We start from the raw sequence: 15,636 nt of genomic DNA on the forward strand, positions 1-15,636 counted from the left end.
ATGAACTACTGTATTTACTATATTCTTTTTTTTCAATCTTTATTGAAGTATAATTGCTTGTATTCTTAAAATACTTGCATGTTAAGAAAAATAGCGATCAGATTGTTCGGCATTAATACCTCCAAACTTAAATTGATATTGATTATAATTTAATGAAAAAATTTAAGGTATATTTGCATCTAGTATAATTGTTACGATCACTTAAAAAAAGTCACAGAACCGGAGGAAAACAGTGCTTAGATTAGCCAATACTGTTATTTTTAAAATGTAAGTCTTCTCCAGGACTCAGCATATTTTAAAAAATGAGATAAAATTATTTTTTGAAAATGGAATTATCCTCAAGCTGTCATTACTGTTTATTTTAAAGCAGAGGATGTAAGTGCTTTATTTTTGATCACCTCCAATGAGATAAGAATCTATGAAGCTGGTAGGAAAATGAGTTCATGACCAAAATGCTTACTCACTGACTATAGGAAATCAAAAACTATTATACTAAACCTGGAACCTACAAAGCAAAGCAATTGTTTTCTTTGAAAAGTATGTAGGGTTTGGAAAATTTCTGGGATTTGTCTGTACAAGCATCCTCTGGGCCCTAAAAGTGACGTTTTAGGGAAATGCTGGCGTATCAATTTGGGAAAGCTAGGAAGTGGTGCTTTGCGGGCTCCTATGGTGGTTAGGTAGTTCTCAGAAGACAGCACTGGAAATTAGATAATTGCTGATGTCATATTTTTCACACACACAATTTGGTGTCCTGGAGGCTATAAAAGCAGCATCTTCTACCTTCCCATCACAAGCAGAATCATTGAAAGCAACAGGTAAGTCCTCCAACAAACTTGGTATGCATGCTTGTTTGTTGGGGGTGACACTTCTTGAGACTTACTTTTTTCCTTTATGTTGTTTTTGCTTCTTGTTCTCTTGATACCAGGTTCTCCTTCCCTAGTCACCAGTTGCTCGAGTTTGTGTTGTCTACAATGGCTGCCCGGCAGAAATCTATGAGCTCTTCCCTTATGGGGACTCTGGTGGCCAGCTGCCTCCTCCACATGGCCCTGTGGGTGCAGGGAGGAGCGGCTGTGCCCATTGTGTCGCAGTGCAGGCTCGACAGGGCCAACTTCCAGCAGCCTTACATCACCAACCGCACCTTCGCGTTGGCTCATGAGGTACTCATCTCACTCTTTCTCTCTTTCTTTTGCATCCTTATCTACCTGGAAGCTGAATAGTTCTTAAAGTTTCTTCAGAGCACATCTAAGATCTTTAAGAAACCAACATTTATCTCTACTGGTAGACCAGCCATCATATGCTCTGTCTCTTCTGAGACTTTGTGGAGATCTTCCAATGTACGCCTTTAGGATGCGAACATTGAGTTTTACCCTGAAAGGAGCCATTTAGTAGCTCATCTTACTATTTATTTTTCCCTTTATTCCTCTAAGCATTATTTTATTTTATTTTTTGAAGAGAAAGAAAATGACATTTATTGAGCACTTACTATGTTATGAACTCTATGCTAGGAGCTTTAAATCCATTTTTTTTTAAACTGAGGTATAGTTGATTTACAATATTATTTAGGTTTCAGGTGTACAACACAGTGATCCACAATTTTTAAGGATTTATAGTTATTATAAAATATTAGGTATATTACCTAAGCTGTACATTATACCCTCATATTTATTTATTGAAGTCTAGTTGATTTACAATGTCGTGTTAGTTTCAGGTGTACAGCACAGTGATTCATATATATATGTATATATATATATATATATACATATATATATTCTTTTTCAGATTCTTCTCTCTTGTAGGTTATTACAAAAAATAGTTTCCTGTGCTATACAGTAGGTCCTTGTTGGTTATCTGCTTTATATATAGTAGTGTGTATATGTTAATCCCAAACTCCTCATTTATCCTTCCTCCCAACACCTGAGCATTATTTTAAACTCATGCACATATCTGAATCCTTTCTTTAGTCCTTATGTGGCTGCTCTGGGGAGAGGGGATAGAGCACAGCTCTACTTACAGACATTTCTTCTAGCTCCTTGACGTCCAGGCACTTAGTCTTTTCTTCTCTTCCAGGCTAGTTTGGCAGATAACAACACAGATGTTCGTCTCATTGGGACCAAACTGTTCCAGGGAGTCAAGGTAAGCCATAGGCATGATGCCACTCAAGGTTGTTTGGAGCGGTGGTGAGGATGGGTTGGGTCTTCTGAATGTCGCCTAATATGAGCCCTGCTGTTTCACTTTCACTAACAGATGATGGAGCGCTGCTGTATGCTGAAGCAGGTGCTGAACTTTATCCTTGAAGAGGTGCTGCTCCCCCAATCCAATAGATTCAAGCCCTACATGCAGGAGGTGGTGCCCTTCCTGGCCAGGCTCAACAAAAAGCTAGGCCAATGCGTAAGTTCCTTTCCCAACCTAAGTCCACCCGCTCCCAGGTGCCCCCCCTCCCTCTTTCTTCTGCATGGAGCCCTTTTCTTTCCCACCCTCGTTTGTTGCCCCTCCCATGCTGGCAGTTAGAAGTGCCTCAGTAACACCATTACAGGAATCATTGGGAGTCACAGAATGTTTACTTTTGCTTTAATTGAGTCACACTTTGAGTTGATGGTGATGGACAGGGTCTGAAAGACCACATGGAGCTTATTTGTCCCTGGGAAAAACCAATTCGGGTTATGTGAGATGAGAAGGGAGTTGGGAGCTGTAAGGAAAAATACCAGTTGGTGCAAATGAATCCACTGAGTATAAGTTGATGGAGGGAGGGAACTGGAAAGAGAGAAAGAGGGAAACAAGAAGATTTAATATTTGGTGGTGGGTGGGTGAAGACTGCTGTGCTTTTGATATGGGAAGGGACAAAATCAGAGGTGTGTGAACTCGATGCCTCTGAACATTTAAAACTATGAAAAAAGATTTGAGTGGAGTAAGCAGAGCAAAGAGGGCCTAGTATTTATTGCGGAGTGCCCTGTTCACATAAGATGCTTTATGTATGTTTCTTGTTCTGAGCACGCATTTTTGATGAGTTGCAGTTATGGTTTTATTCTTGACAGGATTTGCATAAACCACTCCACTCTTTCCACAAACTTCAACCTCAGTAGGGTTTCCCAAAAGTGAAGTGAGGTCCCATGTAATAGAAATGACTGGACTTTGGTGTCCAAGGAAATTCAAGAGCTCAGAAAATCTAGGCCACTGGTGAAATCTAGGTCATTGTGGGCAAATTTGCTAAGCACATTAATTCCAGGTGAATGTAACTTACCTCATTTAGGGGCGCTGAGGTTCAAAAAGCTTCAGTACGGCTGTGTTAAAATTGTTACTCTGGTTTTCATTTTGTAGCATATGGAGTGTGACAACCAGAATATCCAGAGAAATGTACAGAATCTGAAGGACACAGTGAAAAAGGTACTACTAATAACTGTTAATGCTAAATCATTTGCTAGAAGAGACAAATGTTGTTTTCCTTTCCTTTCTTTTCTTTCCTTTTTTTCCCTCCATGTCATGATTTTTTACTTGATTCTCCTGCCATTGGGTTGACTATTTAGGTGCATATGTGTTTATATGTGTCTATATGTTTATAAGTCAATTTCCAAATTTTGCAAATCATAGAATTCTAGAACTGGCTAGGAACTTAAATCATCTAATCTCATCACCCTATATGCCACTCACTGGCAGAGCCAGAATAGAATGCAGGTCTTCTGAATCCCATCCAGGCCAGAAGCAATGGGTATTATATTTAGTCTCATTAATTCTAAGGGAAATTTAAGATTCCTACTGATTCATTTAACCTGAAGAAGCATTTGTTCAAAACCAGAAAAGTGTCTGGGGGTAAATTTATTTGAAATAATTTTTGAAGTCATTCATTTGAAGATTTAAAACTTGGAGAAATATAGCCAGAACAACCATAACAAAAGAGCTGGACGTGCATATAGGATGAATTTCTGGAATGATTGATACTTACATTTAACTGTTATAATATAATACCCAATATCTATTGATTTTAATTTAAAAGCAAAAGTGAACAACCCCCAGTTTCTTTTACACCGTTTCAAATAGAATGAAAATACTAGTAACGGATTCATTATAGGGAAATGAAAGTCCGAGCTGGAAACCCTCTTTTCTTCCTCTCTCATTTTCCTTCCTTTCTAGTCTCCTCCCTCCTTCAACAATGCCCTAGTGAGCATCTATCTGGTATAGGTTAGTGTATATTTCAACAGTGAAAGATATTGTCAAGTGGCCTATTTGAGGAAAAGAACAATGGTGGAAGGGTCAGGCCAGCAACTGTGACTCATCCAAAAACCAGAGGTATGATTAGTAGCAGCAAAAGTGATGATTTGGCAAGCAGGTACAATGAAACCTCAGAAACATGAAGGCTCTAGTTGATGGAATTTTCAGGAACAAGCGTAACCTCAATTCCCCCTTTTTTCCATCTTGATGTTTTTTATAAAAAGTCTTTCTTCCTGAACATGCTTTAATGAACGTGTCTGGCTCTTCCTTTGATAACTGAAGGATTTGTTGTTTTTCATTGTGAAGATCAACTCTCTTTTTATAGAATCATTAGCTAGACGTGGAGGGCTGAATATTAGCATGCCATAGCCAAGAAGTACTTTGCGCTTCTGGTTTGAAAAATCCCTCATGTCGGCTTACTTTGTTGTCTTTAGAAAAGTGAAGTGTGGGAGAGAAAAATCTGATGGTGATCTGTGTGGGAAAACAGATTTTAAATCTTTTAATCCATTTTGAGAGAATTGACTTTCACGTTTGCCACCGGTTGCCACGTGGAAGAGCGGTTATGCTTTTGTTTTTCCCTTTAGCTCCAGAAAGCATAGTGAGAGGAATGTTATTCAGACAAATCGCAGCATGAGGAAAAACTGGTCAACGCTGTCTGAAACGGGAGGGTTGTCTTGGGGGGTAGTAATTCCGTCACTGGAGGTAAAAGCAGAGAGCAGGCTATAGCAGAACGGATGACACACAGTAGGGCAAGAGAAGCTTTAAAATTCTTTATAATCTTGGGAGTCTTTGAGATATAAAAATGATCTCTTGGCATTATGTCAAAGGAAGTATGGAAAGATGGAATGGTGGAAGAGAGCAGGAAGAGAAAGGAGACCGCAATCTAGATGACAGTGATGACTTAGGGTTGTTGTTTTCTTTGAGGTAATCTTGAGCACATTTAATAGATTAGATGAATTTCAGAGGAGGATGATTTGGACTTGAACTTGGGTTCCCTCACCCATGGAGTTTGAAAGCCTCATTTGCCTGCTGCTTGGAAGGAGGAGGAAAGAAGGGGTGTTAGAAGTCGTATCTGGCCTTCTACTCTTAAAGCAACTGGATAGGATGCATTTGGTATTTTCCCCATAAATGTGAAAACCTGTTTTTTCTACCCCTCGGTCAAGAAAGTGGAAACAGAAAAAGCCCATGTGTATTGGTAATGTGCAGTTTGGATACAAGGCTGTTTGAACTAAGTGGTTATATGTAACTGGTTGGTCATAGACAGTAGTGGGCATGGGAGGTAGGGCAAGGAGGATGAGTGGCACTCTGGGTCCCCCAGATCCCAGCACAGCCTCTATCTGCTTGCTCTGGTTAGGAAGTGGTTTGAAACATCATCAGCTTAGATTGATGCCCACAGGTGCCCTCTCAGTTCAGATAGCCATACTTTTAAAGTCTTTGGCAAATCACGTACACTTGCTAAAAGGGTATTATTACTGATCTTTTACAGAAGGCTAAACCTTGGTTTCTGTCCCAGCAACCTAACCATCTCATCTCCCTCTAATTCGTTTCTCTTTAGAAAACATGGTATAAATGCTGAAATACTTGTGTGTTCTTATTTTCACAGCTTGGAGAGAGTGGAGAGATCAAAGTAATTGGAGAACTGAATTTGCTGTTTATGGCCCTGAAAAATGAATGCACTCGTCCAGGGCAAAGCTCGAAAATGGATAACTAACGCTTCTTGCCTGTTAGAAATAACAATAAGATCCCCTGAGGTTTTCTTTTATCAAAAGAAAAAGGGGACGCCAAACTCCACAGTCCTGTGTGGATTCTAAACAAACCCCTGCTTAGCTTAAAAAAGAGAACAATGTCACTTTTATCCATATGACAGAAGGTAGACCTTCCAAGCATAACGAAATCTATTAATAGATAACATTTTATCGTAGTTGGTGTTTTATACACAGAAATTTAATTTTTAAGCAGTTGTCTATTTCCCCACAAAAAAGATTACTTTCCCATGTCTTTAGGGAAAAGCCCCTAAATAATTTCATTTCCATAATCAATAATTTATATTTATGAATTAATTTATTGTTATAAGTACCTGTCTTATTTATGTCATTTTACTAATATGGGTTTATTTATAGAAGCATTATAAGATATTTCTACTTAATCATAAGGCTAATATTAATATTTATGATAATAATTATGGAGCTATATATGATATGTTTATTTTATCTCAATAAAAACTTCGGTATCCTAAATCTTGTGGTTTTGTGATTTTTCCCCCTTTAATATTACCACCACCACCACCATCATCATCATCATCGTGTAATCATTTCTATTTGCTAAATGGGCCCAGAACCTGTATAAATGATTTTATTCCTGACTCTAAGTAAATGAGGTGGCTATTAGTATTATCCACATTTTACAGATGAGAAAACTGAATCAGAAACATGTTAAAAAACATTGTGTCACTATAAGCAGTGGACCCTTATTAAAGCTAGGTCTAACTGATTTCTGGGGGAATCTGTTATACTACCTATATAGACTTGTTTTGTTTTGTTTTGTTTTTCATTTTAACATCTTTATTGGAGTATAATTGGTTTACAATGGTATGTTAGTTTCAGCTTCACAACAAAATGAATCACTTATATATATACATATGTTCCCATATCTCTTCCCGCTTGCGTCTCCCTCCCTCCCACCCTCCCTATCCCACCCCTCCAGGCGGTCACAAAGCACCGAGCTGATCTCCCTGTGCTATGCGGCTGCTTCCCACTAGCTATCTACCTTGCGTTTGGTAGTGTATATATGTCCATGCCTCTCTCTCGCTTTGTCACAGTTTATCCTTCCCCCTCCTCATATCCTCAAGTCCATTCTCTAGTAAGTCTGTGTCTTTATTCCTGTTTCACCCCTAGGTTCTTCATGACATTTTTTTCCCTTAAATTCCATATATATGTGTAAGCATACGGTATTTGTCTCTCTCTTTCTGACTTACTTCACTCTGTATGACAGACTCTAGGTCTATCTACCTCATTACAAATAGCTCAGTTTCGTTTCTTTTTATGGCTGAGTAATATTCCATTGTATATACGTGCCACATCTTCTTTATCCATTCATCCGATGATGGACACTCAGGTTGTTTCCATCTCCGGGCTATTGTAAATAGAGCTGCAATGAACATTTTGGTACATGACTCTTTTTGAATTATGGTTTTCTCAGGGTATATGCCCAGTAGTGGGATTACTGGGTCATATGGTAGTTCTATTTGTAGTTTTTTAAGGAACCTCCATACTGTTCTCCACAGTGGCTGTATCAATTTACATTTCCACCAACAGTGTAACAGGGTTCCCTTTTCTCCACACCCTCTCCAGCATTTATTGTTTCTAGATTTTTTGATGATGACCATTCTGACTGGTGTGAGATGATATCTCATTGTAGTTTTGATTTGCATTTCTCTAATGATTAGTGATGTTGAGCATTCTTTCACGTGTTTGTTGGCAGTCTGTATATCTTCTTTGGAGAAATGTCTATTTAGGTCTTCTGCCCATTTTTGGATTGGGTTGTTTGTTTTTTTTGTTATTAAGCTGCATGAGCTGCTTATAAATTTTGGAGATTAATCCTTTGTCAGTTGCTTCATTTGCAAATATTTTCTCCCATTCTGAGGGTTGTCTTTTGGTCTTGTTTATGGTTTCCTTTGCTGCGCAAAAGCTTTGAAGTTTCATTAGGTCCCATTTGTTTATTTTTGTTTTTATTTCCATTCCTCTAGGAGGTGGGTCAAAAAGGACCTTGCTGTGATTTATGTCATAAGAGTGTCCTGCCTATGTTTTCCTCTAAGAGTTTGATAGTTTCTGGCCTTACATTTAGGTCTTTAATCCACCTTGAGCTTATCTTTGTGCATGGTGTTAGGGAGTGATCCAATCTCATACTTTTACATGTAGCTGTCCAGTTTTCCCAGCACCACTTATTGAAGAGGCTGTCCTTTCTCCACTGTACATTCCTGCCTCCTTTATCAAAGATAAGGTGACCATATGTGCGTGGGTTTATCTCTGGGCTTTCTATCCTGTTCCATTGATCTATCTTTCTGTTTTTGTGCCAGTACCATACTGTCTTGATTACTGTAGCTTTGTAGTATAGTCTGAAGTCAGGAAGCCTGATTCCTCCAGCTCCGTTTTTCCTTCTCAAGATTGCTTTGGCTATTCGGGGTCTTTTGTGTTTCCATACAAATTGTGAAATTTTTTGTTCTAGTTCTGTGAAAAATGCCAGTGGTAGTTTGATAGGGATTGCATTGAATCTGTAGATTGCTTTGGGTAGTAGAGTCATTTTCACAATGTTGATTCTTCCAATCCGAGAACATGGTATATCTCTCTATCTATTTGTATCATCTTTAATTTCTTTCATCAGTGTCTTATAATTTTCTGCATACAGGTCTTTTGTCTCCTTAGGTAGGTTTATTCCTAGATATTTTATTCTTTTTGTTGCAATGGTAAATGGGACTGTTTTCTTGATTTCACTTTCAGATTTTTCATCCTTAGTGTATAGGAATGCCAGAGATTTCTGTGCATTAATTTTGTATCCTGCTACTTTACCAAATTCATTGATTAGCTCTAGTAGTTTTCTGGTAGCATCTTTAGGATTCTCTATGTATAGTATCATGTCATCTGCAAATAGTGACAGCTTTACTTCTTTTCCGATTTGGATTCCTTTTATTTCCTTTTTTTCTCTGATTGCTGTGGCTAAAACTTCCAAAACTATGTTGAATAAGAGTGGTGAGAGTGGGCAACCTTGTCTTGTTCCTGATCTTAGTGGAAATGCTTTCAGTTTTTCACCATTGAGGACAATGTTGGCTGTGGGCTTGTCATATATGGCCTTTATTATGTTGAGGAAAGTTCCCTCTATGCCTACTTTCTGCAGGGTTTTTATCTAAATGGGTGTTGAATTTTGTCAAAAGCTTTCTCTGCATCTATTGAGATGATCATATAGTTTTTCTCCTTCAATTTGTTAATGTGGTGTATCACGTTGATTGATTTGCGTATATTGAAGAATCCTTGCATTCCTGGAATAAACCCCACTTGATCATGGTGTATGATCCATTTAATGTGCTGTTGGATTCTGTTTGCTTGTATTTTGTTGAGGATTTTTGCATCTATGTTCATCAGTGATATTGGCCTGTAGTTTTCTTTCTTTGTGACATCCTTGTCTGGTTTTGGTATCAGGGTGATGGTGGCCTCGTAGAATGAGTTGGGGAGTGTTCCTCCCTCTGCTATATTTTGGAAGAGTTTGAGAAGGATAGGTGATAGCTCTTCTCTAAATGTTTGATAGAATTCACCTGTGAAGCCATCTGGTCCTGGGCTTTTGTTTGTTGGAAGATTTTTAATCACAGTTTCAATTTCAGTGCTTGTGATTGGTCTGTTCATATTTTCTATTTCTTCCTGATTCAGTCTTGGCAGGTTGTGCCTTTCTAAGAATATTTCCATTTCTTCCAGGTTGTCCATTTTATTGGCATAGAGTTGCTTGTAGTAATCTCTCATGATCTTTTGTATTTCTGCAGTGTCAGTTGTTACCTCTCCTTTTTCATTACTAATTCTGTTGATTTCAGTCTTCTCCCTTTTTTTCTTGATGAGTCTGGCTAATGGTTTATCAATTTTGTTTATCCTTTCAAAGAACCAGCTTTTAGTTTTATTGATCTTTGCTATCGTTTCTTTCCTTTTTCATTTATTTATGATCTGATTTTTATGATTTCTTTCCTTCTGCTAACTTTGGGGTTTTTTTGTTCTTCTTTCTCTAATTGCTTTAGGTGCAAGGTTAGGTTGTTTATTCGAGATGTTTCCTGTTTCCTAAGGTAGGATTGTATTGCTATAAACTTCCTTCTTAGAACTGCTTTTGCTGCATCCCATAGATTTTGAGTCGTCGTGTCTCCATTGTCATTTGTTTCTAGGTATTTTTTGATTTCCTCTTTGATTTCTTCAGTGATCACTTCGTTATTAAGTAGTGTATTGTTTAGCCTCCATGTGTTTGTATTTTTTACAGATCTTTTCCTGTAATTGATATCTACTCTCATAGCATTGTGGTCGGAAAAGATACTTGATACAATTTCAATTTTCTTAAATTTACCAAGGCTTGATTTGTGACCCAAGATATGATCTATCCTGGAGAATGTTCCATAAGCACTTGAGAAAAATGTGTATTCTGTTGTTTTTGGATGGAATGTCCTAAAAATATCAATTAAGTCCATCTTGTTTAGTGTATCATTTAAAGCTTGTGTTTCCTTATTTATTTTCATTTTGGATGATCTGTCCATTGGTGAAAGTGGGGTGTTAAAGTCCCCTACTATGAAAGTGTTACTGTCGATTTCTCCTTTTATGGCTGTTAGTATTTGCCTTATGTATTGAGGTGCTCCTATGTTGGGTGCATAAATATTTACAATTGTTATATCTTCTGCTTGGATCGATCCCTTGATCATTATGTAGTGTCCTTCTTTGTCTCTTCTAAAAGTCTTCATTTTAAAGTCTATTTTGTCTGATACGAGAATTGCTACTCCAGCTTTCTTTTGGTTTCCATTTGCATGAAATACCTTTTTCCATCCCCTTACTTTCAGTCTGTATGTGTCTCTAGGTCTGAAGTGGGTCTCTTGTAGACAGCAAATATATGGGTCTCGTTTTTGTACCCATTCAGCCAATCTGTGTCTTTTGGTGGGAGCATTTAGTCCATTTACATTTAAGGTAATTATCGATATGTATGTTCCCATTCCCATTTTCTTAATTGTTTTGGGTTCATTATTGTAGGTCTTTTCCTTCTCTTGTGTTTCTTGCCTAGAGAAGTTCCTTTAGCAGTTGTTGTAGAGCTGGTTTGGTGGTGCTGAACTCTCTCAGCTTTTGCTTGTCTCTAAAGGTTTTAATTTCTCCATCAAATCTGAATGAGATCCTTGCTGGGTAGAGTAATCTTGGTTGCAGGTTTTTCTCCTTCATCACTTTCAGTATGTCCTGCCACTCCCTTCTGGCTTGCAGAGTTTCTGCTGAAAGATTAGCTGTTAACCTTATGGGGATTCCCTTGTGTGTTCTTTGTATTTAACTTTTGACAGTTTGATTAATATGTGTCTTGGCGTATTTCTTCTTGGATTTATCTTGTATGGGACTCTCTGTGCTTCCTGGAATTGATTAACTATTTCCTTTCCCATATTAGGGAAGTTTTCAACTATAATCTCTTCAAATATTTTCTCAGTCCCTTTCTTTTTCTCTTCTTCTTCTGGAAGCCCTATAATTCGAATATTGGTGCGTTTAATGTTGTCCCAGAGGTCTCTGAGACTGTCCTCAGTTCTTTTCATTCTTTTTTCTTTATTCTGCTCTGCAGTAGTTATTTCCACTATTTTATCTTCCAGGTCACTTATCCGTTCTTCTGCCTCAGTTATTCTGCTATTGATCCCATCTAGAGTATTTTTCATTTCATTTATTGTGTTGTTCATCATTGTTTGTTTCATCTTTAGTTCTTCTAGGTCCTTGTTAAATGTTTCTTGCATTTTGTCTATTCTATTTCCAAGATTCTGGATCATCTTTACTATCATTATTCTGAATTCTTTTTCAGGTAGACTGTCTATTTCCTCTTCATTTGTTAGGTCTGGTGGGTTTTTATCTTGCTCCTTCATCTGTGGTGTGTTTTTCTGTCTTTTCATTTTGCTTATCTTACTGTGTTTGGGGGTCTCCTTTTTGCAGGCTGAAGGTTCGTAGTTCCTGTTGTTTTTGGTGTCTGTCCCCAGTGGCTAAGGTTGGTTCAGTGGGTTGTGTAGGCTTCCTGGTGGAGGGGACTAGTGCCTGTGTTCTGGTGGATGAGGCTGGATCTTGTCTTTCTGGTGGGCAGGTCCACGTCTGGTGGTGTGTTTGGGGTGTCTGTAGACTTATTATGATTTGGGGCAGCCTCTGTGCTAATGGGTGGGGTTGTGCTCCTGTCTTGCTAGTTGTTTGGCATAGGATGTCCAGCACTGTATCTTGCTGGTTGTTGAGTGAAGCTGGGTGCTGGCATTGAGATGGAGATCTCTGGGAGATTTTCGCCGTTTGATATTATGTGCAGCTGGGAGGTCTCTTGTGGACCAGTGTCCTGAAGTTGGCTCTCCCACCTCAGAGGCACAGCACTGACTCCTGGCTGCTGCACCAAGAGCCTTTCATCCACACGGCTCAGAAGAAAAGGGAGAAAGAGTAGAAAGAAAGAATTAGTAGAAGTAGAAAGAAAGAAAGAAAGAAAGGAGGGAGGGAGGGAGGGAGCAAGGAAGGAAGCAGGGAATGAAGGAAAAAAAGAAAGAAGACAAAGTAAAATAAAATAAAGTAAGATAAAATATAATGAAGTTATTAAAATAAAAAAATAATTATTAAGAGAAAAAATAACAAAAAAAAATGGATGGATAGAACCCGGAACAAATGGTGGAAGCAAAGCTATACAGACAAAATCTCACACAGAAGCATACACATACACACTCAGAAAAAGAGGAAAAGAGGAAAAAATCATAAATCTTGCTCTCAAAGTCCACCTCCTCAATTTGGGATGATTCGTTGTCTAAAGGAGGGAAGGAAGGAAAGAAAGAACGAAGGTAACGTAAAATAAAATAAGGTTATTAAAATAAAAAGTAATTATTAAGAAAAAAAACAGGACGGATTGAACCCTCTGAGAAATGGTGGAAGCAAAGCTATACAGACAAAATCTCACACAGAAGCATACACATACACACAAAAAAAGGAAAAGGGGAAAGAATAATAAATCTCGCTCTCAAAGACCACCTCCTTAATTTGGGATGGTTCTTTGTCTATTCATGTATTCCACAGATGCAGGGTACATCAAGTTGATTGTGGAGCTTTAATCCGCTGCTTCTGTGGCTGCTGGGGGAGATTTCCCTTTCTCTTCTTTGTTCTCACAGCTCCCAGGGGCTCAAGCTTTGGATACGGACCAGCCTTTGCGTGTAGGTCGCCGGAGAGCGTCTGTTCTTTGCTCAGACAGGACGGGGTTAAAGGAGCCGCTGATTCGGAGGCTCTGGCTCACTCAGGCCGCGGGGGAGGGAGGGGCACGGAATGCGGGGCGGGCCTGCCGCGGCAGAGGCCGGCGTGACGTTGCACCAGCCCGAGGCGCGCCGTGCGTTCTCCCGGGGGAGTTGTCCCTGGATCCCGGGACCCTGGCAGTGGCGGGCTGCACAGGCTCCCCGGAAGGGGGCATGGATAGTGACCTGTGTTCGCACACAGGCTTCTTGGTGGCGGTAGCAGCGGACTTAGCGTCTCATGTCTGTCTCTGGGGTCCGCACTTTTTGCCGCGGCTCGCGCCCGTCTCTGGAGCTCCTTCAAGCAGCGTTCTTAATCCCCTCTCCTCGCGCACCAGGAAATAAAGAGGGAAGAAAAAGTCTCTTGCCTCTTCGGCAGGTCCAGACTTTTCCCCGGACTCCTTCCCGGCTAGCCGCGGCGCACTAACGCCCTGCAGGCTGTGTTCACGCCGCCAACCCCAGTCCTCCTCCGGTGCTCCGACTGAAGCCTGAGTCTCAGCTCCCAGCCCCGCCCGCCCCGGCGGGTGAGAAGACAAGCCTCTCGGCTGGTGAGTGCCGGTCGGCCCTGATCCTCTGTGCTGGAATCTCTCCGCTTTTCTCTCCGCACCCCTCTTGCTGTGCTCTCCTCCGCGGCTACGAAGCTCCCCCGCTCCGCCACCCGCAGTCTCCGCCCGCGAAGGGGCTTCCTAGTGTGTGGACACTTTTCCTCCTTCACAGCTCCCTCCCGCTGGTGCAGGACCCGTCCCTATCCTTCCGTCTCTGTTTATTCTTTTTTCTTTTGCCCTACCCAGTTACGTGGGGGGTTTCTTGCGTTTTGGGAGGTCTGAGGTCTTCTGCCAGCGTTCAGTAGGTGTTCTGTAGGAGTTGTTCCACGTGTAGATGTATTTCTGGTGTATCTGTGGGGAGGAAGGTGATCTCTGCGTCTTACTCTTCCGCCATCTTCCCGGAAGTCCCCTATAGACTTGTTATGTTGATTCAGCATGTGATTCTGAAAGGAAAAAGGTAAGACATTGTAAAGAATCCATCTGCCTTATTAGCAGTTTGCTAAAAGGAAGGAGTAATGCTGCTGGGGGAGAGATACACGTCGCCTCTATTGCTGTAGATGAACTGCTTTTAGTTCTATGTTGAGCTTGTTAGGAAGGGCATCCTCCAGTTTTCCTGTAAGTCAGGGAGGTAAAGGGGAAGCTGACTGAGTCTGGGGAGTCTTATCTGCTAGTGGAGTTTAGCCCTGATAGAGAAGTCTGTGAGTGGAAGATGAGCAAGATATCATGAAGCACACATGAGGGGGGAAAGCTGGATGTCTTCAAGATTTGTACGGTGGTACAGAGAAGAGAGAGGAGAGATAGAGATAAAAGTTGGACTAGTTCTGTCTAGAATAATGGACAAATGACACCAGCACTGAAGCATGTATAGGTCTTTCCATAAAAGGCAAAAGCCAGTGGTCAGCTGTCTAAAGTGTTTACTTCTCCATAAAATCAGGAACCCTGGGACTATTCTACAGGTCACTCACCAATTATTTGCCAAGTTCCTGCAGGATGAGGTCAAGACTGGTGATGATTAAGTTATAGAGAACAAACAAGTGGTAACCCGTGGGGAGGGGGAAGAGGGGAGGGGCAATGTAGGTGTAAGGGAGTAAGAGGTGCAGACTGTTAGGTATAAAATAAGCTACAAGGATATATTGTACAACATGGGAAACGGTGAATATTTTATAATAACTATAAATGGAGTATAACCTTTTAAAAATCCTGAATCACTAGATTGTACGTCTGTAATGTATATAATATTGCACAGCAACTATCCATCAATTAAAAAAGACTGGTGGTGATTGTGAGCACAAATGTAAATTGCAGATTCACTCGTGGATAAAGCGGAGTTAATACTTTGGGTATGGGCTCCAAATGCTTAAAGGTACCAAAGCTAAGCTTCAGGGTTGATGGGATGAGAATTATTTCTGGGATAAGCTGAGGTTTAGGATTCTTTCCGCTCTTCTTCCAAATGAGTCTCAGTGTAATGATTTGAGAAAAATTTGGTATCGTACTTATTTTTGACCAGTCTTCTAGAAATCGAGCCATAAGTGGAAGAAGACCTTTAAAATTGGATTCACAAACACTTCCGTCCTAGGACAAGGAGTCTGAAATAAAGAGATTTAAAAGTTCCGAATGCCAATGGACATAAGTCATGAGGTGCCAGGATCCTCTTCAAGTCTGGAGGGAAGTGCTGATAAATTTGGCAGCGACATGAAATAGTTCAAATTCCTCATAGGGAGTCTCTACGTAATCATTGGCAGCTGTTTGGCATCCGTGGCAGTGGCTAGCATTTGGCTGGCACTGTCAGCACTGCTCTTGTTCTTGGCAGTGGCAGAAGCCTTGGATGCCTCCTCCCCCAGCGCCAGATGGTAACACCCAGGTATTTCAGAAGACTAATTTGTGAGCTTGTGTGAG

At 40.2% G+C, this 15,636-nt stretch overlaps 1 protein-coding gene across 1 annotated transcript; it reads left to right on the forward strand.

Annotated features, from left to right (window-relative positions):
• Positions 1-971: 971 nt before the first annotated feature.
• On the forward strand, positions 972-5,914 carry IL22 (interleukin 22). Its single transcript, XM_032646508.1, has 5 exons — positions 972-1,157; positions 2,068-2,133; positions 2,245-2,388; positions 3,316-3,381; positions 5,807-5,914. The coding sequence occupies exons 1-5, from the start codon at positions 972-974 to the stop codon at positions 5,912-5,914; spliced, it is 570 nt and encodes a 189-aa protein (XP_032502399.1).
• The last annotated feature ends 9,722 nt before the right edge of the window (positions 5,915-15,636 follow it).

This window comes from Phocoena sinus, chromosome 10, assembly GCF_008692025.1.
Source record: "Phocoena sinus isolate mPhoSin1 chromosome 10, mPhoSin1.pri, whole genome shotgun sequence".
NCBI lineage: Eukaryota > Metazoa > Chordata > Mammalia > Artiodactyla > Phocoenidae > Phocoena > Phocoena sinus.

Bases quoted from the DNA above. Each gene is read 5' to 3' on its own strand.
- IL22 (XM_032646508.1), top strand. From the start codon at position 972: ATGGCTGCCCGGCAGAAATCTATGAGCTCTTCCCTTATGGGGACTCTG. The intron at 2,134-2,244 runs GTAAGCCATAGG...TTTCACTAACAG, and splicing joins AACTGTTCCAGGGAGTCAAG to ATGATGGAGCGCTGCTGTAT. The intron at 3,382-5,806 runs GTACTACTAATA...TTATTTTCACAG, and splicing joins TGAAGGACACAGTGAAAAAG to CTTGGAGAGAGTGGAGAGAT.